Source organism: Camelus bactrianus, chromosome 6 (assembly GCF_048773025.1).
Source record: "Camelus bactrianus isolate YW-2024 breed Bactrian camel chromosome 6, ASM4877302v1, whole genome shotgun sequence".
Taxonomy (NCBI): Eukaryota; Metazoa; Chordata; class Mammalia; order Artiodactyla; family Camelidae; genus Camelus; species Camelus bactrianus.
The window spans coordinates 58,297,576-58,320,406 of record NC_133544.1 but is presented as its reverse complement, the minus strand read 5'-3'; the positions used below and the strand labels follow the sequence as shown (position 1 = coordinate 58,320,406).

The window sequence follows — 22,831 nt, the reverse complement described above, 5'->3', positions numbered from 1 at the left end:
GATACTGTTTATGGGAATATAAATTGGTGTAGCCACTAAAGAAAAACAGTATGGAGGCTCCTTAAAAAACTAAAAATAGATCTGACATATGATCCAGCAATCCCACTTCTGGGCATATATTTGGAGGACACTCTAACTGAAAAGATACATACACCCCAATGTTCACAGCAGCACTATTTACAATAGCCAAGACATGGAAGCAACCTAAATATCTATTAACAGATAACTGGATAAAGAAGATGTGGTATATATGTACACACACACACACACACACACACACACACACACACACCCCTACTCAGCCATAAAAAATAATGCCACTTGCAGCAACATAAGTGGACCTTAGATTATCATACTAAGTAAGTCAGACAAAGATAAATATCACATGATAGCATTTGTATGTGGAATCTAAAAAAACAAGAAAAATGAACTTATTGATGAAACAGAAACAGACTCACAAACATAGAAAACAAACTTATGGTTACCAAGGGGTAAAGGGGATGGGGGAAGGATGGATTAGGAGTTTGGGATTAGCAAATACAAACAACTATATATAAAATAGATAAACAATAAGGTCCTACTGTATAGCACAGGGAACTATACTCAATATTCAATAATAATAGAAAAGAATATGAAAAAGGAGATGCATATATATGTATAACTGAATCACTTTACTGTACACCGGAAACTAACACAATATTGTAAATCAACTATAGTTGAATTAAAAAAAAGGGAACTAGCGCCAAAACCAAAAAAACCCATCATTTAAATATGTACTGCACTGATGGCAGGATAAAACTAATATTCAAGACAAAGCATTGCTACTTTTGTTATAAAATGTGTTTAAAGTCTGAATATACATAATGGGCTTTGTAGTCTCAAATTAAGGAACAGATATCTGGACACTATATTTAAACAGGAAAAAAAACCATAACATGGGCCATGACTCATGATAAACTTAGAGCATAAAAGCCAATGGTCCAACGGTGAAACATTTGTTTCTTTCACTTTGCTGTTAAGAATAACCAATGAACTGGAGTTTTATCAGCCTTCATTGTTTTCAAGGGGAAGACAGGAAAGCAACTTGTCTAACAAGAATACTTCTATGAGGACCATTCAGCCTAGTATGCTGTCTCTGACCAGGACTCCTCAGTATAACTTAGGAAGAAAATGTGATTCTTCTAATTATTTAGAATACGAAGCATCTTAGTTACCCAGACTATCATATAACAGAGTTCTCACTCACGTTTCTGAAAATTGTTTCAATCTTTATCAGTAATTAACAGTTCACTACTTATTAAATTCATGACCTTACCCTTCCCACTCATTCTGGTAATGACTTCTCATTTCTTTCTTTCACCTTAACATTTTCTTCCCCCCAAAAACTTAGTGAAATCTGCCAAACGAATGGAAGCATTCACATGTCACCAAAGAGTTAATTCCTTCTCCTAATCTACCCTGGTCATTAAGTTTCTTGAGAGATGGATCTTTCTACAAAAAATCTCAGTATGTATTTGATAAAAATGCAAATTAACTCTCCAACTTCCCTAATCACCAAGTCCTGAAAGAGGGGGCTTTGATTCCATTGTTCGGTTTACATTAGCCTGCATAGATCTGAAAATACAGACTGTCACAGGCGTCCACAGGACACGTGGAACAAAGACCACTTTATTCGATCAGAATGAATCAGAATCCTTCTCATTGTCAGGCGAAGAGAAATGATTTCTACAGGCTTTTGGTAATCCAGATTTGTATCTCTTTGATACTAATATTCCAAGTATTTGCCTGCATGGAAGGGCTATAATATCAAACATCCAAGAATTCTTTGATCAGAGAAAGTAAATTCAATAGCACACATTTCAATGCCTTCTCTGCCTATACACCTCTGCCTTAGCAAGAAGACCTTAGGAAGCACAGTACTTAGTACAATTTCAACTTCCATGCATGTGTTCTCAGAGAGCTTTTGAAAGTATAGTTCTCTCAGTGAATGGCGTATTGGGCATGTGCTTTAAAACATCCATTCACATGATTTACTCACTGGTGAGTAAAGTGCACCTTCCATTCTTGCTGCTGTGAAGCCACACAGCAAAAATGGAGACTAAGGTGAGAAGGGAGAGAGCGTGTGCTACCATGAGCACGCTGCAGCATTGCGCTTCCCCAGATGCTGCGGGGAATAAAGACATGCCATTAATTCACTCCTTCTGCTTTGAATTCTATAATTAGGAACCTAGGAGTACAGTACCTCAACACAAAGTCTGGTGTGTGCCCAAATGGGCCCCAACAGTGAACCACACTGCCTACTGGTGAGGGAAGTACTGCCAGAGGAGAAGCTGGAAGTGTCTGAAGGGAATGGGATATGTGAAGATGAAAAAATCATTCTGCTGAATGGAGCATATAATCACACGTCTGACCACAGCCACAGTACCCAGCTGACCTGAATAAACACAGCAAGATAAGGACAAGTACCTCTAAGAGAAAACAGTTTAGGATGTAAGGAGAGGATTAGAGGGAATGCATGAGTGTGTGTGAACATACAGGCGTGTGAGTGTGTGTATTTATAAATACACTTTGTGGCTCCTGGTTGCAGAAAACAGAAATAATTAACTATTAAATGTTGGACCCTGTACTTAAATGTTGGGAAGCTGGTGTTACTGAGAAAACACGTCCATCATTAGTGTTTGAGAGCTCCACTCTACTGTTTCTGGAACTCTTAATATATCATTTTCATTAATCAAGTCTCATACAACCCGGCATTAATTGTACCATCCAAAATGTCTTAAACTAAACCCACTTTTAAAAAAAGATTCTAAAGTGTTTTTTTTTAAACAATATTCGCTTTATTGACCGTGTTCATCACACATATGTGTCAATCATTCATTTATCTGTTCATTCAACAAATCTTCCTTAGGGAATTACGCTGGCAATGATGTAGGGAGTAAGAAAGTTAAGGATAAAGCCCTGGCCCTGAATAGCTCCCAATCTAGTTGCAAAGGCAAAATATCCGCATGTGCACACGTGCACACGTGCACACACACACACATTTACAATGACAAAACACACCGTTTTGGACATTTGGTCTTTAATTAATACCCTACTCAGGGAAAAAAAAAACATTTTCTTTAGCATTTATGAAATGTAACTAGCCAAGGTGCTAGTGACTGACTCCGGTGGTCCAATCTATTTCACATGTCAACTGCGTTTGCATGACACCAGTAACAAGAATTCTTTCCTCCTATTTGCGCCCAAGTTGTCTTTTTAGAACTTACCCACTTTAATCCTATTTATGTTCCAGATGCAATGGAGAACTTGCCTATTCTACGTGACAGCTCTTCACGTCTTGGGGACCGTGATTCACCTTAACCTCACCTTCTACAGTTCCTTCAGCATCCTCCGTCCCCCTGTGCACCCTTATTTTTACATTCACTAGCTGTTTTGCAATGTCCTTGTTCACAATTGACCAGAATCTTCCTCATAATTAACCATCAACTTGATGTGCACACACAGATATTATTCATATAGCCTAGGACTGAAGGTTTTCCTTTTCAAAAAATTTCATATCCATATTCTTAGGTAGTCCTCATAACAACCATACAAAAGTACTTATTATTTTAATCTCCATTTTATATAAAAGGAAAAACTGAAGCTTCAAAAGGTCATATAACTTGGTCAAAGTCAGATAGTTTCCAGGCTAACATCAGAGGCTGAAACCCATGGGAACTGGCTCCAAAGCCCAAGACCTTACACAGTTGCATTAAGTCGTTATTGTCAACTGATTGTAATGCCCAAAACTAATTCAATTTTAAGTTTTTCCAATAATGCACATTAAATCCTTCTTAGCTATGTTTCTACCACACTTTTATGTATATAAATGCGTGGATAGAGATATAGATAAAAAGACAGACAAGGGATTAGATAGATGGAGATATCTAGAGATCTATCTATATATCTATCCATGCATTTACATACATAAAATCTGTCTATCTTCTCTCTTTCTCTCTCTCTGACTTTAGCTCAACATTTCTACAAAGACTTTTCGGAATGTGAGGTGATCTTCTCTAATCAAAGAGACCAATCCTCTAGCTTTCCTCCACTTCCAAAATGAATAAGCCTATCTGCTATGTATTAATCAATTTACTGGTACCCTTTTTTCAGGATAAAGCTTAAACATAGGACTTGATGACTCTTTGATTACACTCCCAGCTGCCATGCCTGTTCATTATTCTTTTAATAGGCTTATAAACAAGTGCTGTTTCCTCCTAGGTGTATCCCATCCAGTCTATACGATGTCAGCGAGAGATTTTTTTCTAATGTTTTATTATAGTTAAGAAACATCAGTCCTTGATAATAACTTATTCTACCAATCCGGCAATCTTTTTAAAAAGAATGCAGTTATTCTGGAGTAATAAAAGACTCTGAGTAAACGAATATTGACAATTATTAGTTTTTGGTCATTTCCTTCCAGTATTTGTTTTCTACATGTTTACAAACTATTCAGTTATTCATCCTAGGGTTTTTGACAGGACAAATATTAAGCTTCTTCTTCAATGATTTCAGAATTCATTCTTTCCCCCTTTTAAAAACTCAGAAAACTCTGGCCTGTCTTAAGTATCCTGGTATCTCTTTCATCTTCTCCACAATGTGTTAAAAGTTACCCACAATGGCTCTAAAAGCACCTGTTAGCTTCTTCAGTATGCGGTACGTTCTGTTCCGAATATCAGTCATATTTTCCAGCTGCCATTGATTGTCCTCTTGAGACACCCCTACTCCCCTCAGGTACCAGCTCCCAGCAGACACTGCTCCGTGTAATCCTCAAATGTAAAGGATCCAGGCTAAGGAAAGAAGAAAGCCAGCAGCAAAGGAGCAAAAAGACTAGTAAAACTGATGTAGTCACAGTAGTCTCAAAACAGAGCCAACAATCAGGGAAAAAGTTCAAGTGGGATCTCAACTCCAGTTCCCAAACTCAAATCAAGACTTGGAATTCTGATCTAGAGGGAACGTGGTAGGGTTTGTCTTGAAACTGCAGGGAAGGTGGGGTTGGAGAAGGAGAGACAATGGGAAAGACAGATACAAAATTGGGTCATTCCGTGAACTTCTTTCCCAAACAAAGCAAAGGAGAAAGGGAACGTGGTCTGGCTGTGGGAAGTGGGAAGTAAGGAAGAGGACTGCGGCAGAAGGGGAAGTCAGAAGGCATGGTGACATGCCAGCATAGTAGCAGGGTGGGATGCTAGCGCCCAAAGGCTGAGGCTAGAAAGATGCAAAACCCCAGGTTCCCTGGAGCTCCATGGGGATCTGGAGCCCCATGAGAAAGAGATCTTTAGGCAAATAGAGAACGCCTCCAATTCCTGTTACCCCACACTTCCTTCCATAGATGTAGCAAAAGGTACATATCCCAATACCTGCCTTTCATGAGGCAAGGTCTACTGCAACACAGTGCTGGATTCTCCAGTTTCAGGCCATAAGCAGATGCCATTTAAAACAGCTGTTGTGCTAGGGCCAAAGCTGTGCAGGAAAATCCTCCGTTCTTTTGGGTTATATTTTTTTGTTTCCCACCTTCCTTCCCTTATTCTCTTCAATTTGAGAATAAAGAAAACAGGAGCAAAATAGGCAGTTAAGTGGCTGGTTCCTCCTTCTCTTTGCAGTAAATATGATGCCGACTTTTTCGGAGACTGGTAGGGTTATTTTCTGATTGTACTTGCCCATTTACTCTAAGAGTTAGCCTTTCTAATATTATTCTGAGAGTTCTGCTGTCTTACGCATCCTTAAATTCAATCCCTTCCTTCCATAGGATTAATAAATTGTCTTATATCCAAGCTCTCTGTACATCTCAAATGGCCATACTGAGACAATGTGGGAAGTCTTTTCTTTTTCTATTATTTGAAAATTTTAAACAATTGTATGGTTCAAATTTTCACTTTTAAAGTCTCCCCATCCCTCATAAGCACAGAGTTCTGTGTTTTCTAAAATGTCTCTAGCCGTGGATTTGTACCAATATTTCCTATAAATTAAAAAAAAAGTGAAAATCTGTTTTATGAAGCCTAAGGTTTCTTTTTGGCTACAACAAATCCTTGGCTTTGAAATTCAGTTACTTTCCCCCTAACTTCCTGTACAGTAATCTCTCTCGTGGCCCCATCAATTGAGAGACTGAAATGTCAGGAAAGTGAAGAGAAAAATTTAATCAAACACTCAGCTTTTACTGGGAATCCCAGCAGATGTTAGGATAGCTGAGGTTCTGGGAAGCCTGTTTGCCAGGTGCACAACTATCATTGAACAAACACAAAATTAAATGGTACATACAGGTGCTGAAAGGCTTTATGTTTTAATACAAAAAGAAATGTTCCCTCAGCGTGTTAATTGTATGGATTCTGTTTTCTTCTGGTGTCCAAATTCAGAATCCTCTTTGAACTTGTGGAAACTACATTTCAGTCATTCCCTATTTCAAAGCCAGTATCATGTAATGGGCACAAGAGATTCTGAGAAAGGACCCTGGCACGTGCCACTGCGATGGTTAAACAGTTTAAGCATCACAGCTTAGAGAAAAACCTACAAGAATGGAATCGGACATACCTGAATACATACATGGTAGGTCCCTCGGGTCCCACCTCTCAGTCATCTTCCATTTCCTATCTTTCATCATGTCTGTCACCCCCATTCTCCCCACTAGGTTTTAGCTACTTTGAGGTCACAGAGATTATGTATATTTATTTTTGCACATAAGTTTCATAAATATTTAACATAAAATGCATCATTTAATGTATTAGAAAAATGCTCGCTAAATAGCATTTGGTAGATTGACTACATTAATTAGAAATTTAAATGGCACATTCTCTAATATCCACATTATATGCAAATGGTTTGTCTATTTTGGCTAAAGATATTCTTGAATGGTAGGATATCACAACTCTACACACTGTAACAGATCACAGGATCAGTGATTTCCATCAGAAAATCGGAATAACGCTGAGGGATCTACAAGACCTATGATGTTAATTTTACACAAGAGAAATTACCTGTGAAACCCTGGGGCTGATCTCTTCTGTTGACATGCTACTTTAAAAAAATACTGTTTTTTCCATACTGTTTTCTGTCCACCTGCAAATTACTCAGGTACAAATTTTCAAATTAGAAACCAGATCAGAACTACCACTCTGATCATGAAGTCGTCATCTGTCACCACTGAGCACCTTGCCTTCAAGGAAGCATTTTTTTTCCTTTCCTTTCTGCCTCGCTGCCTGTCACCCTGTAGGTTCAGGACTTCTCCCTTTCGCTCACTTCATGCTGATGGTAAGCTGTGTGTTTATTTTAAAAATCGTTTTGCAACCCTTCACATTCCAGCTCACAACCCAGCAAGCTGTTGCCGGGCAACGCTAACTGGGACGCTCCTCTCAGGGGCTGAAACCAGAGGCTGCCGGCAGCAAACAAGGCCGCTGGAGATCATCATCTCACTCCTTCCTGAGTCAATTACCGCAATCCAATGAAGTGCAAGACCTTGAGAGACTCCAGTCGGGATCTTTCCTCTCCCAGTTCTCTCCTCTGCAGAAAGTTATTCTATCAATCAGTACTCCTTTGCTTTACATTCAACGTAATTTCCTCCTGAAGACTAGAAAAACAATCTTGGAATCATGAATTGTTTAAACACAGCCTAAAGCAGTCCCCAAACTGATGCCAAATTGACTCAAAATGTGAAGTCTAAATTAAAATATATTTATGTTATTCTAATGAAGTTCGGGGTGGATTTTTTTTTTCATTTTCACTGCACATTAAAATTGTTTGGAGAGTTTTCTCTCTCTCTCTTTTTTTTTTTAAATGTTGATACTCAAGCCAAAGGTCAAGTGAGAATCATTAGAGAGGGGAGTCTCAGGACTGGTTGTTTTAGAAGCACCTCAGGTGTTTGCAGTATGTGCAGCCAGCATGGAGAATGGCTGTGCTCAGCAGTCCTCAGACTTTCACACTATGAATAATCCAGGGATCTCAGACTGAAGATTCTGATTAGGCAGGTCTCGAGTGGGACCTGACAGTCTACATTTTTGAATGATTCCCTTAAGGCAGAGCCTTAAGCCACATTTTGAGTAGCAAGAGACTACAGGGATGAGAACACTGAAAGTAGTTAATAACTGGTTTAGTATTGCCTGGAGGGACCCAGAATAGGTGAATGTAAACACAGAAAGGTATCCATCCTCAGCTCCACCTTGTTCAGTACTCTGGAGCGACCACCTAGCAGGGTTTCAGGGGAGCTTCTGCTCAGAGGATGCTAACAGGAAGAGCACACAAGCTGGACTACACAAGTAAGTTTCAAAATAACTATGGTCTGGAGCTATGGACAGTACTGCAAAGGTAACATTTAAGAGACAAATGAAACTAAGTCCTCTACTTAGGAAAACTCAGTCTAAACACAGACTTGGAAAATCCGGCTTGTCAACAACATTTATAAGACGAAATTCAGAATTCTGAATGCACAGTAAACTCACCTGAGTCTACTCTTTGTCCAGCAATCGAGTGTTATTTCATGCCACGCTAAAAGAAATGTGTTCTTTATAATGAAGGAATGCTGTCTTCACATTACTCTCAGGCTCACTGAACCTTGAGTCAGAACAATTTTGAGGTTTGATTTAAAAAGAACAGAAATAAATAGGGCAGTGTGTGGACCAGAGTGAACAGAAGGTTGAAGGAAAAACTGACTGCCCAGGGGAAGAGAAGGCTCGGGGTGACATGTTGTCTGCTTTCCAACCTCTGAGATGAGCTTTTGTTTGGAAAAAAGAATTGGGCTTGTTCTACCAGTGGGTATAAACCTTGAGACAGTGTGCTGATTGTGCTGGGGTCAAGCTGAGAAGAAACAGGGCTCCTCATGAAAATGTATGTTTTCTATCACTGTAGCAATATAAGAATATTCTGGATAACTGCTCAGTGGGTTGGTATTATGGAGCAGTACAGGGATAAGATAACATTTTTAACATTCTGTATTTTGAAATATTCTGTGTTGTCACTGGGAAAGAAAGCAAACTTAGAGTATTTAACCTTTGTTGTTCCTATACCCTGAGATCTCCACATATATTTAGGTGTCATGTTACAATTTAAATAGGATATACAGTCAGAAGTGAAATTTAATTTTTACAGTAGGGATATATAGGTAACATTTCAATTTAGGGCACAGACAGCCAATTTTTGAGCACTTATAATGCCAACGTTCTTGCCAAAACTTCTGACGGGTTTCCTCTACAAATGATCATTTGTTAGAAAAAAATCTCATTAATTACATTTCATTTGCTATCAAATGATTCCTTTCCTGGGGGGACACCTTTTCAGATATTAACTCATTTAAATTTTGAAATATGTATGAGTATCTATATAAACATATACATATATTTCAGAATGCACTCTGCTAAGCAGACATTATTTAAATCATTGTACATCTTTGGCTCATAATTTAAAAGTTCCATATCACTTAACAAGAGCATGCTCTCTTTCAAAAAAGTTAAACACAGGTAGTTCTAGAATTTCAAGTGAGACTGTTTAAAATGTTAAACCCAGAGGAAGTTCTGACCCACATAATTCACTTTAGTTTATCAATCATGGTAGAATCTTGCGGCACCCAGTCAAGTATTTTTAAGTCGTTCACTGCCTCGTCCCCTCGCATCTCCTCCATGCTGTTATGTCTGACAGTGGTGCTAATATGTTGACAAATCAATCTCTTCATTAATATTCAGCAGGCTTGCTGGATCTGCGAGCCTCATAAACTGTTACAAACACAGTTTAATTTTTAAGTGACAATTGTCTTCCTTTTGTTTCTCATACCATTGGATTTCTGGGTCTCATCTATCCAAGCCTTATTTTCAATGGGGTTATTTTTTGTTTTGAACAATATGTAGTGAAAGAGGGACCTACAGCTGGTTCCTTTTCATGGCAAAGTGCTACTTCCAACTTAAGTGTTTAGCGTTTTGGAACACTGTTGGATTTTGAAAATGTACCATGTGGTAATGGTGCTAGGCCTTTATTTAGCTTTGCTTTGTGTTTGTACTGGCTGTATTTTTCATCTCCAATTTCTGGGGGAAAAACACACTTGTGACCAATTTTTTTTGAATTTACCACATCGAATGGCACAAAATTGCTTTTAAAATAAAATTTAGATGCTTGGATAAATTTAGTGGTATATTATTATTGCTATTCTATGCCTTGAGATGCCATATATTCTGCCCTGTACATAAGTGTTAGCAAAGGATTGAGACCAGCTAGAATAATAAATTACAGCTGTGCTTCTCAGGGTAAAGAAGCAGCAGAAATATTACCAGTGAGACTGTCAGAGTGAACAAGTGGAAAAACCTGTGTCACTGGTGCACTGTCACAAATTGATGATTTTGAACAAAGACAAGCTATAGGATTAACGCAGGGGCGTTTCCCTTTTACATATGTCAAGGCTTCGTGTCTGATCTTAATTCTTGATAATACCAGCTAACCATGGTACTCAGAAGCTGAGCAGTAACAACCCAGCAGGTGAGTTGAGACTAGGTGCTTCTTCAGACTTCACCTGTGAGCACAGAAAATGATCTCTGTCTGCGGGGGTCGCGCGCTCGTTGGGAGACAATTTCCGAGATTGCCTCTGTGTTGATGACTGCCTGCTTGCCTCCCTAATGGCATATAAAGGAATATCAAAACTCAGGAGGAAAAAATAGTAATTTATCCGGTGATCTTCATGGTCTGTTACTAACCTTCCTCAAATTTACCATGTGTCTCTAATTGAACACATCAATTCAATTTGATGATGGAAATGTACTTTTACTCTAACAGATGCTTTCCCATCACTGCAGGCTCGTCATCATTCTCCTAGTAAGATGACTTGCACTGAAGCAAATTAAACTTCACCTTCCCAGCTACACAGTCCATGTCACTTGGTTACCTGCGTCTTCTCTCTTCTTCCTCTAAGAATAAACTCTTGGGTAAACAAAGCTGTATAATGAAGTCATATATAAGAAAGAATAATTTAAGACGTGTTATAATCTTGATCAACTGAAGAAATGTAGGGAAAAAATTCATTTGACTTTCACACTTGCAAATTCTCCTTTGTGTGGGCACAGATAGGTTTAGAAATTTAAGATCACATCTTCATCTGCCCAGTCACCATGCAAGAAATAGTATCATAGAAAACGGAATATAACCCTCTGGCTCTTCAGTAGTATTCACGTATAAAATATATATATGTGTATATAGAGATACAGTTTGTATATTTAACATGTAAGGCAACTTTTAGACCAGGCATGGAAGGATTTTAGTTACAGAAAAGGTTGTATTCCACTTACTCCCGGAATCTTCTTGCACTTTTGTTCATTTTTATTATATTGTACAGAAGTGTCATATGTACCTGGTAAAGATCTGAATCAATCAGTAAGAAGAGTTCAAATTGAAAGATAAAGCCTCGTATCTCATTATTAAACCTGCTTTCCAGTGATTACTTCTTGTAACTATGTAAAACATTTCTTCTGATTACTCCCCCACACCTTTAAAAAACAAGCACAACATCTCTTATGCTCGATGCACTAACTTGAAGCTGTCCGCAGTATGGATCAGTGACAGTCTGTGAACTGTTTATCAGTTTATAATGAGATAAGTATACAAAGTGAGACTAACTCTTTGGAAACTTTCATAGTATTTTGACACTGATGTCACATTTTTATTATATTTTATAAAGTACTGGTCTATATGTTTGGAAATTAAAATAAAATACAACTGGTCCTTTATCACAGACAGTTTGAGAAGAACCACCCTAAAACAAAACAAAACATTGATTCCCTTCCATTAAGACAATGAATCCCTTCATTTCAGTTTTCTCTACCTTGCTTTTCCTCCTCTTTCTCTCAATTTAGTTATCCTGGCTACTGTCGTAATTTAGAACAGTGCCTGGTACACAATAACGGAGGTATGTGTGTATATACACAGATACACATACACACATATATGTAACAGCTTTTCAAAGGGCTCAACCCTATGATTAAACCACATATTAAACCATGCATGCAAATGAACATAACTCAGTGCATTCACCTAGGCAGAATCCAGTGTGAACTCTGTGGAAGTTATGGCCCTTACAGCTCTCTTCACCTCTTCCCTGTCCTCACCTTCCAGTATGGTAGAAGTTTCATTATTTGCATTCCTTTGCATAATTATAATGGAGTCTGACATGCTTGGTCTAAAGCTTTGCTAAAATTAAAAATTAGTAAGCAGGATGTAGAATAATTTATATATAGCTAGTAAGAACTACAGGATTAAAACTCATACTCCCTGAAGCCTCTGAACTATAAGCCTACAACTGTGACATCAAATTTCTACGCCTACATCTATCACAAGGAGAATTTTCAAATGTTAACAGTTAATACTCTTTTCCTACATTCCTTTCATTGTTTAAAATCATGACACATATGTTAGTTCCTTCTGTATTACACATAACTTCATTACACAAGTATTTGCATTTCCTGGATTTTTTTTTTCCCCTTTGTATCTTCTTGACATTGGAAGCTTATCAAGAAGCTTTTTCTACTCCAACTATTTTCATGCAGTCTATATTGAAAAACATTGATATTTGGAAAAAATTACATGCCCTATAATAAATATCTGATAAAGAAGATGATGTGGATGCAAAAATATTAGGAATGAGAGGAATTTTATAATTTATGTAAATTTGAATATTCAGAACTTACTTAAAAAATTTTAGAGCACTGTCAGCTGTCAGGTCTTTCAGGGTATCTGGGCTCTCGAGCAGTGTTTTTGAAAGTGTGATCCGTGGACCTGTTATATTCTCAGTGCAAGATGGCAATTTATGGGGGTGGAGTCTGGGAATCTCCATTATTAACTAGCCCCTCTGATTAACTGTTGGCATGCCAAAGTTAAAAAATGTCTGCTGTAGACTCAGCACTAGACCATGACAGGTACTTTAAAATGAGCCATAGTCAAGGCAAAATTACTAGTAATCCCCTACCTTGCAAATATTCCTGTGTTCTGACTATTAGCTAGTTTTTACATTTCCTGTTTCTAAGCTCTACACCCGTCATTTCTAAGGTTATAGATTGAGTCTTGCTTACAGTTTCCGGTTATTTTGGTAATGTCCATCCAGGATTCACCCTTATTGTGTACCAGACATGACAAACATGGAGGCCAGCCTGGCCTAGCTCTTGTTCTTTCAGAATTGCTAAAAATGCAGTGAAAAGAAGGGCATACTGGTACAGGATCAAGTTAGGTACAATTCTCCTTAGTTTCATCTGATTATCTAAAAAAATGTTCAAGTGATAATGGGCTCCCCTTTCCATAAGGGAAAGTATATTTGCCTAATCAAGTAACTTTTAAAATAGGTGCACAAGTCCTTTCAAGGAACTGAGAAAGGTCATAGCCATCCTAAGTGCTGAGGACTAAGCTTAGTCTAGTATGAGATAAAGCTGGAGGTGAGAGCAAGGCCATGTCTAATTATTAAAATAATTGTCAAATTATTTTAATTATTAAAACTTGCCATATCTAATTAGGGATTTATGGGTAAACAGTATAACGTCAAATGGCCATCAGATGGTCACGATGGTGAAATGCAGCAAGGTGCAACACATGGCACTGCCTGAGAACGAACGGAAATGGTCTCAGACTCCTCCCTCCCCGTGGTTACCTTGAGTCCCCACTTGTGCAACTACCTGTAATCATATGACTCATTCTGGAGTGTTTTACTATGTACATGCATTCTTATTTAGTTGTATTTGTAGAGCTATATATATAATGTATATAAGTACTTAGTTATATATATAACTGTAATTATATATATGGGTCTAGTTACATACATAATTACGTGTGTATAATATATATATTATACACACAGATAGATTAATCATGTAAAATGACTGGAAACAGAAAGTGTTCAACATACTTAAGGAAACCTAGTTATGCCGAGCACTGTGCCGACCACTTTCTAGTGCAACTTCATTTAATACTTAAAACAACCCAGTGAGTTAGGGGTAAGAGTCACCATGTTTCCGAAGAGAAAACTGAGACCTGAGAGAAGTCGTAACTTGGATGTGGTCACCAAGATGCTCAGTGGAAGGGCTCTCGACTGAGCTCTTTATCACAACATGATCCTCTTTCCTTGCCTGTCTAGACACTATTAAAAATTGTGTGGCTACTCTTGCTCTAAGCCGGTGAAAGCGTATTAAAAATTTTAACGTGACGGCACAGAGAACTCCATCTGAAGGATCGTCAAGTGGCTGTAAAACCAGTGGATAAGAGCATCCTTGGGGCAGGCTGGCAGGATTTGCACCCTGGCCCCACCCAGGGAAGCCACTTAACTCACTATGCCTGCCTTGCCTCATCTTTAAAATAGAAACAATTACAGGTCTACTCAAAGGTTGGGGGACAATTAAATAAATTCATGTACGTAAAGTGTTTAGAGTAGTGATTGGCTAGAGTATAAATGTTGCAGAAATGTTAGTGATTCTTATTTTTTTCTTTCAAAATGTCATTAATTTTACTATCTCCATTTTATCTGTAACATCTGTTACATTTTCCTCAATTTTTTCCTCATTGTTCATGTCATACTTTGATTCCCCTCAAAATCTGTTTTTATAATGGACATCAGTTAATGCTTTTGTGTTTGTTTTTAGCCTAGTATCTTTTCCCTGCAGGAACTTCCTCTCTTCAACCTGGAGGGGCTCTCCATCATCCACAGGGCCAATCAGAGCCAGGCTCCTGCAGTGACAACGTGATTGATCCCAGGGTATTACGGGATTTAAGCACAGCCAATCAGTGCCCCTTTCAGAGATGCTATGGCTACTGAGAGATGACTGCTCTTCCATTCTGAGGTTCTGTGCACTGGGTAGCATGTCAGCCTGGAGCTGCTGGGGGATCACTCTGCACCACATGAAAAGTCCACCTGAGAAGGAACCCCTCGTAAAGTAAAGCAAGGGTGAGAGATGGAGAAATGTGACACTTGAACTACACGATCCAGATGAATGGGGTTCACATTTTGGACTTCCCCAGTTGTGCGAGTCAATAAATTATCTCTGCCTAAGTTAGAGATAGATTTCCATTCTTTGTACATAAGAACCCTGATTAATTCACTGATAAATTACTAGTAAGCATACCTCTATACTGTCAGTACTCAGTTTATTCTATTATAATAGCAAAAATAATTAATGAGTTTAAAATATTCTCTATAGGTTCCTAAATATCAAGCCATTAGAAATAAGCACCCTTTGGTGTGCAAGAAGGTATACTGTAAAGAATGGAGGCAAACAAATGATTTCAAGTCTAAGCCCTACCACTGTGTGATAGGCAAATCTCTTAACCTTTCTGGTTTCTCTCTCATACAGAGACTAAAATGAATTATTTATTAGAGGATTGTTCTGAGGATCCAATGGCACAAAGACAGCTCAAGCACTCCAATATGTAGTATTATATCATATCAAGTCCATGGTTACACTAGCAGAAAAATAGCATGAGAACGGAATTTTCTCATTCTGACACATCTATGCTTGCTACAGAGACCTTGCAACTTTCTTTTTGCTTTTCCATGCCCCCCAAAAGTACAACTAACAATATGTCTGAAGAACACTTGGGAAACATGCACATCAGTTTGCATATAATTTCCAAAATTATACAATCAATTCTTGGTTACCCGCCAGAACAACTGCTTAGCTTAGGGTTCTGCGATCCTTTTCCTAGATACAAATCCTTGCCTCACCCCACACCTGCGTTTTACAGATGCCTTTCACATCCTTACTCTCTTTCAGTCTCTATTACAACCTCATTATATGGGCAGAAATCATTACCCTGTTTTACAGAGAAGAAACTGAAGCTCGAAGAAGGTAAGTGATAGCTGATTAGAATGGCAAGAAGGACAGCCTCTAAACTTCTTCACTGCTGATCCTTACTTTGACTTAGAGTCACTGAAGTGCCTAGATCTTTACTTCCTTGCATCTGGATTCTTAGTGCTTCTGGTGTAGCTTAAAGTATCCTGAGACTGCAAATTTACTAATATCCATTGTGATCTCCCTTTGTCAGGTACCAGTTTTTTGTGTATTTATCAGATTCTATGTGCTGAAAATTATTTGGTACCAGCCCTGTGATCATATCTAATCAGGAAATTATTTGTTCTCAACAAGAGAGTGGAATAGAATCTGGGCCAGTAATTACATCTGTAACACCTCAGCTAATATTATGACATAATTAAACTAGCGCTTTCTTTATATTCAATGTTAGTTCTATTCATACACCAGCAGATACGTAACTCATTTGCCATTAGAGCTTCAGCTGGCAAACAGTACAACTCCTGTGCCTCAAAGGCAGGGATGAGCTAGAAAAAGATACTGAGAAGAGAGGCCAGTTAATTCCTAAGCTGATACCTGAGTCATTTAGAAGAGCGAGATTCTACCTGAGCTGGTCTCCACATCACTTTGTCCGAGCGGCAGGAAATTTTTAGTGCTCAGGCACATCTTACAGCCAAGTAAAACGTGTTCTTTCTGGTCAAATATAAATGCCTCTTGAATTATCCCTTGTAATTCCCTCTTTGTGAAATGCTGTCTCTCTTCCCTTTCATTCTTTAGTGACTGGCCTCAGTTCCATCTCCTCTGAAAATGCAATTCTGATGAGTCAAGTCCACAGTGATTCTTCCTCCTCTGAATCTGGAGACCCTGGTTTTACACCAAGCTAACAATTCAAGGAATTAAATGATCATTTTCCCAAATTCATATAACTCATCTCCCCAACACACTTTCGAAAGTTCTCTGAAGGACATCTTATGCTGTGTCCTTCACTTTCATATAACTTACGTATGTACACTGCGGTTTCCCAGCAAGAGTTCCCTGAGCTACTGATGTCTATGTCTCTGGTTTCTATTAGTAGTGATCATTAAACATTCATAATCCTTAGCTAAGTAGGTTATATCTACACAGAAGGCACATTTCCATGACACCAGAGAGTGGGCATCATTTATTCCACTACTTCAAGAAAAAAAAATTTTAAATGGGAAGGTTATTTTCCTCGTGTCCTATTCCTGCATAACAAGAAAATGTCTGACTGGCTTCAGAGATACTTCACACTTGCACTGTGGTAACAACATCAAGTTATTTTACTGGATCTCTGGATTGCAGGTATCAAACATAAGGGCTACGTGTATTTAAAGGTTATGTTCCCTGATAAGGTCTGGTTACAAGGTTATTGGATAATTTTCTCTTTTCTGCCTCCTGGATGAGAAAGAAAATTACACTTCCCTTTTTGTCTCTGTTGAATTATCTGAAATATTTCATTTGTCTTTTGGGTACATGGTAGTTCTTTTTGCAGGTCACAGATTCCTTTAAGATATATCTACCTAGCTATGTTTTACAACTAATTAGATGAAGTTAAAGGCTGCTGTCAACAGTAACTTAAAGCCCAGATAATGATGTCTCTTGCCATTTAAGATGAACAGTAGTCTAAGAACTAATTATCCAGGTAGTTAATACATGCTCTTTTCCGATTTTGACACTGCCACATGCAATAACAAGTATCAAACAGATGTTTATCTAGGATGTCTTCACCTTTTTAAGTGGTGAAAAATCTCAACAAACTTAGAACGAGATGTTACCTGAAAACTAAAAAGGAAGCAGAACTAGTGGTTAAAGAATGTGTGCTCACATGTATCTGGTAAAATTCTGGCTCTGCCACGTATGAACTTTGTGATTTTGGCAGGTGGTTCACTTCTTTTACCTCAGTGTTCTCACTTGAAATATAGGTATAATAGTAAAACCTATCTTAAGGGGTTTTTTTTTGGTGAGAATTAAATAAACTCCAAAGCAAGTTCATAAGGAACTCCTTTCTGAAGCATGGAGTCAGCCATTCGCTCTGCCCTGACTGCCCCATCACTTCTTTTAAAACTCCTTCTCTCTCTTCCTTTAAGGAAACATTTATGAAGAAGAACTCAATTTTAAATAATGCAACACTGCCAAAGGAATCTATCCTAAAAAAGTCTTTAGAGATACATACAAGAAATTATACGTAAGGATTACCTATCACTGAACAAACAGAAACAACCTAAAATGGTTTAAACAACTAGGGAAAGGCTAAATAAAATATACACACTCTAATGTCACATAAAGGAAATCAGTATACAAAGAACTTGATATACTAATATATGTAATACGATAATTTAAAAAGCAGTATCATAAGGTTCTTGTGTCCGTAATAGATTAAAAGTACTTAATACAGAAAAGGGCATATAGTAAGTAAAAGATTATTTTTAGTAAAGATTGAGTATTACTATTACATCAATATATAACTATTTGTAAGTTCTCAGGAAATGTACCAAATATTAACAGTTTCTCTTTATTTCACTTATCTCTTAATGTGTATTTCTTAATTTCCCAATACAAAATATGATAAAATAGGAAATATCTAAAATACAAAACACACATTTCACCAGAAGATATTCTGGTCTCCATTTCCTCTACTTCTCAATCCACTTCAATCAATCTGTGCTTCTACTCTAGTGGGCAGTTTGCAATGAGCATTTATCAATTTAACAATTCACATCTGAATTAATAATATAACTGTAACACTTTTGGATTAAACTTTTATCATTTATGAATGGAAGACAATACCTTCATGCGAGATTTCCTTCCAGGGATTCGGTGGGTACATGAAAGCCGCATTCTGGATTTGGTCATGTATGTCCTCATCTTCGTTAAACGGGAATGTGCCACTCAGGCTGACATAGATGATGACCCCAACAGACCACATGTCCAGGGAGCGATTGTAGCCCTTGTTCCTTAGGACCTCAGGAGCCAGGTAAGCTGGGGTACCCACCACTGACCTCCGGAATGACTTCTCTCCAATGATCCGGGCAAAACCAAAATCACAAAGTTTCACCTGCAGATAACAATGGTTTGCAGATACGGTAAGCCACAAATTGTATGCCTGTGTAGGAATTAGCCCACGTGGGCCGGGAAAACAACTATAACACTTTACATACATTGTATGGATGTCTCATGGTAAAAGTGATAGCTATTTTCCATTTTATGTACTTAAAGATAGTGGTTTATGTCCTGATGCAAAAGTATGTTTTCCTTCATAAAAATATCTGAACATTCTCCCTTCCTCCTCCCTAAAACCAAGAGATAAATGTGAAAATATGTACACTCAGAAGAGGGCAATATGGTTTTATGGCAATATGGCAGAAAACATCACGCACATCAGGGAAGTGATGCATTTAACTCAAGGGCTTATTATCAATAAAGGTTGAAGAAGCCCAGGGGGGCATCATGGCATCCACAGTAATCCTCAAAATTAGCTCCACACGGACACCCAGCCACGACCTGAAAGTGTCAGGGAGGTGAGGAAGAACAGCCCCCTTGGTTAGGTCACTTTTAGATACGAGATTCCCTGGGGAGAGGTCCAGTTGTTTTGTATCCCCTGAGTTGAGGAAAAGGAGAAACATTTGTCTTTGTCCCTGAGAACAACACTGAACTGTGATATCCTGCCCGATGTTAGAGAGCTGGTAGCACCCCTGGGGCTCGTCAGTGTCCCAGTCTCAGGCCAGTGCGCTCAGCACTGACCTGGTACCGCCAGTTCTCCAGGACGTCCACCCAACAGAAGCCAAAGTAGAATGAGAAGGCTCAGTGTGTGTTATTAAGGCAGGCTGAACTGAGAAGCAGAGCAACAAAGCCGTGTCCCGAAAATATAAGAAGGTAACAAATGGACGAAAACAAGCAGGTGAAACATGAAACAAATAAAGGTTTTGAGGAGAAAAGGTGACAAAATGCTGCAGGGGAGCCAGCGATGCTGTCAGCTGGCTTTTGGCTGAGCAAGGCTTTTATACTTGCCTGAGGGAAAGGATCGGCTGACGCTAGCAACACGTTTTCTGGTTTGAGGTCACAGTGAACAACATTTTTAAAGTGAAGATGCCGCAAAGCCACAAGTATCTATAAAGGAGAAATTCATCAAAATAATTTTATTTTAGTCTATTGGTCTATTTCAAAATGTTTCCTACTAGGTCATGAATTTAGAGGGCCACAAGAAAACTCAAAATGAACCGTCAAGTTTCTTTATACCTCAGACACTGAAATGAGCTTGATCAACATAGCAGGTTTCTCAGGAAACTCAACGGACAAAGTACCATGTTACGGTATCCATACAGAGACCAAGACAGGTGAAGCCCCAAGCATTCAATAGTATCTAACAAGGATACACATTCTTGAATATTTTCAAAGAATCAGGACCCAGCCACTATGTCTTTTAAAATTTCGTGAGTGGTTTTAATACGTTGGCCTGCACACACATTACTCAGTTGCTAAGTACCCTGAACTCTGGAGAGCACAGATATAAATTAGAGAACACAAAGCCATTGCAACTTTGTAAAGGGTGATTTAGAATGTGGAGGTAAGGACTGAACAACAAGGCTAGAAAGCTCTAGTTCATCAGGGATAACATTTGATATTAAATATTACTTTTTTCCCCCCGACTCTAATTGATTCCTTACCTGAGTAATTAAAAACTTCGTTATGTGCTCTGGCAACCTGCCCTTTTCACTTGACAAGATCATCTCCAGCATGTCTCCATGGAGTTTTTCCATAACAACAAACACTCTTTCGGGAGTCTCAAACATACACTCCAAATTTACAACACCAGGGTGATGAAGGTTCTATTAAAGATAAATAAAGCACTTGAAGAAAATGAGTTTTTTGATACTGTTTGGCAAGCTCGCTGATTATACAAAACTGTTCAAGCTTAAAGCTATGGAAAACCCCACACTTAAGATTTTTAACACCTCTAAATTCCACATGTGTTGCCTTATATTTTTGAAATTCTAATGTCTCCAAGAAATACATCTTTACTTCCTGTGCATAGTGAAATTATTTCTTCTAGGCTAAAAATCCAAGTTCCAGCACAGTGAATTGCTAATTAGGTTTTAATTAGAATACCATATTGAGAAATGTATACTTTCTTAGTATCATGTACAATATTAAGCATATTGTTCTAAACAAGCAGACGAGGCCATCTCTACACACTTGGTAGAAATTTAATGTAGACAAGACGAAATACGTTCATGTAGTACATGTGACTGCACTGATGAAAACTTATTAGGCAAAACCTTTTAGAATTGCTCTGGTTTTGGAGGCTACTGTAGTTTGCAACAGAAGCTCTTACACAGAGTAAAGATCTCCATGAAAACAGAAAAAAAAGAAAGATTACTGAGCCCCTGTTTTGTTCAGGACAACATACAACGTGGTAGTGCTGCTTGGTTCTCCAGCACTCAGTAAATATTTCCACAATAAAGTAATGGCCAATAATGACAGGCTGTATTTGGCTTGACATGTTAATTGTCACACCTGTCAAGTAAAATTATTCTTAACATTAGCTAGGCCCTTGTAATGATGCTTAAGTCTGAATGTTGGTCTGAGGTCATCAACAAAAGCCTTTGATCATCTGACCTTTATTTCTTTTTTTTTGCACACAACAAAAAAACTTAACATTAAAAGAACTATTATATATTCCACTTATAGTTCAATGAAAAACAAGAAAAAAAATCATCATGAATAAAAACTACCTAAAGAAAAAAAACCAGGACTAACTTCAATGTGCTAACAGCTGAACAGAAAAAAAGAAATTAAATCCTTTTTTTAGGAAAAAAAATCTCAGTGAGCAGTAAAATTATACGTAAAATGAAATTTTTACAAACTACTGGAAGCCTGAAATGGCTCACTCTTCAGACCTCACAGATGGATGCTGGGTGGAGAGCCATGAGGCGGCTGTGGGTGAGTGTGCATTGTCACTGTTCTCCAGGCTACTCAGTGGCATGGAAAGCCTGGTGTCGACTCGATATGGAGCTACGCTCTGGCTGGCAGTAGCTCCCATCATGACAACCTGTCTCTCAGGGTGCCCTTCCTTGGTGGCAATTTTGATCTCCACCTCAGACATCGGATGGGTCCTTTTGATTCTGACGCCCTGGTACCCAATCATGCAGCATAATGTGGTCATGGAATGGCAAGTTTCTGAATGGGGTCCAAGAGACACCCGCACATCCACCCAATGGCCTTTCACCTTTTGAGTCATTGTTCTTGAAACTGGCACACTGTTAACTTGTCAAACTGGCTACGTCAGATAGATCAGGCCTCCGGGTTACTCTCTCCTGGTCAGAGCTGAAGCACAGGGAGCAACGGTGGGACTAACAGAGCTCACGCTGTCCCTGCTCTTACTTTCTTTGTCCTGATGGCCTACAAATAGGACCAGAGAGCTGGTTGGCTTTGACAACTGAGGGAATGCCAGATCTTTAGGAGGGAGACTAATTAATGGCTACATATATCTGTTTGATAAGTAGTACAGAGACCAGTGACAGCATCGTTCGTACCTGAACCTGTGCCAAGGCTGTCTCATTGCCTTTTTCTTATAATCCCTTCCCTGATAGAGGAGCCACACCAACTGGACAGACCACCAGCCTCTGGGTATCCAGGCATCTCAGTGGTACTCTTTTAAATCAATGATCAAAGCAGAAACTTTAAGGATGACATGAGAGTCCTGCCTGAGTTATGATTCTCTTGGGACAAGTCCACTATGAGATGTGATAAGTATACCTTCCTTTTCTGAGTATCCTTTTAACTGATTCTTTTTTCTTTTTACTCTAACTTTAAGCATGTAAGCTGTGTTCTGTGGAGTTTGGCTTCCTTAAATGGCCAAGTCCTTATTTGGGTGGGGAGTAGGAACAATGACTAAGAAAGGAGCAGACAAACAGAAGTTGGCAGCAAAGCAAGCGGGTCCCTTGTGTGTTGACAGAGGAAAGCCCAGAGTGTAAAGGAGAAGATAAAAATTAAGGGGGCGAGACCTCCAGGGCCCAAGTTGGGCAGGA

At 38.6% G+C, this 22,831-nt stretch overlaps 1 protein-coding gene across 2 annotated transcripts in view; it reads right to left on the bottom strand.

Moving 5' to 3' along the window:
* Positions 1 to 22,831, bottom strand: part of PRKD1 (protein kinase D1) — a 281,925-nt gene that overhangs the window by 2,782 nt on the left and 256,312 nt on the right. For both annotated transcript variants that reach the window (XM_074365694.1, XM_074365695.1), the window contains 3 exons: positions 20,468 to 20,629; positions 19,812 to 19,910; positions 18,591 to 18,858 (listed from right to left, as the gene is read on the bottom strand). In XM_074365694.1, coding sequence (XP_074221795.1) covers positions 18,591 to 18,858; positions 19,812 to 19,910; positions 20,468 to 20,629 — 529 coding nt within the window. The remainder of the gene's footprint in view (positions 1 to 18,590; positions 18,859 to 19,811; positions 19,911 to 20,467; positions 20,630 to 22,831) is intronic.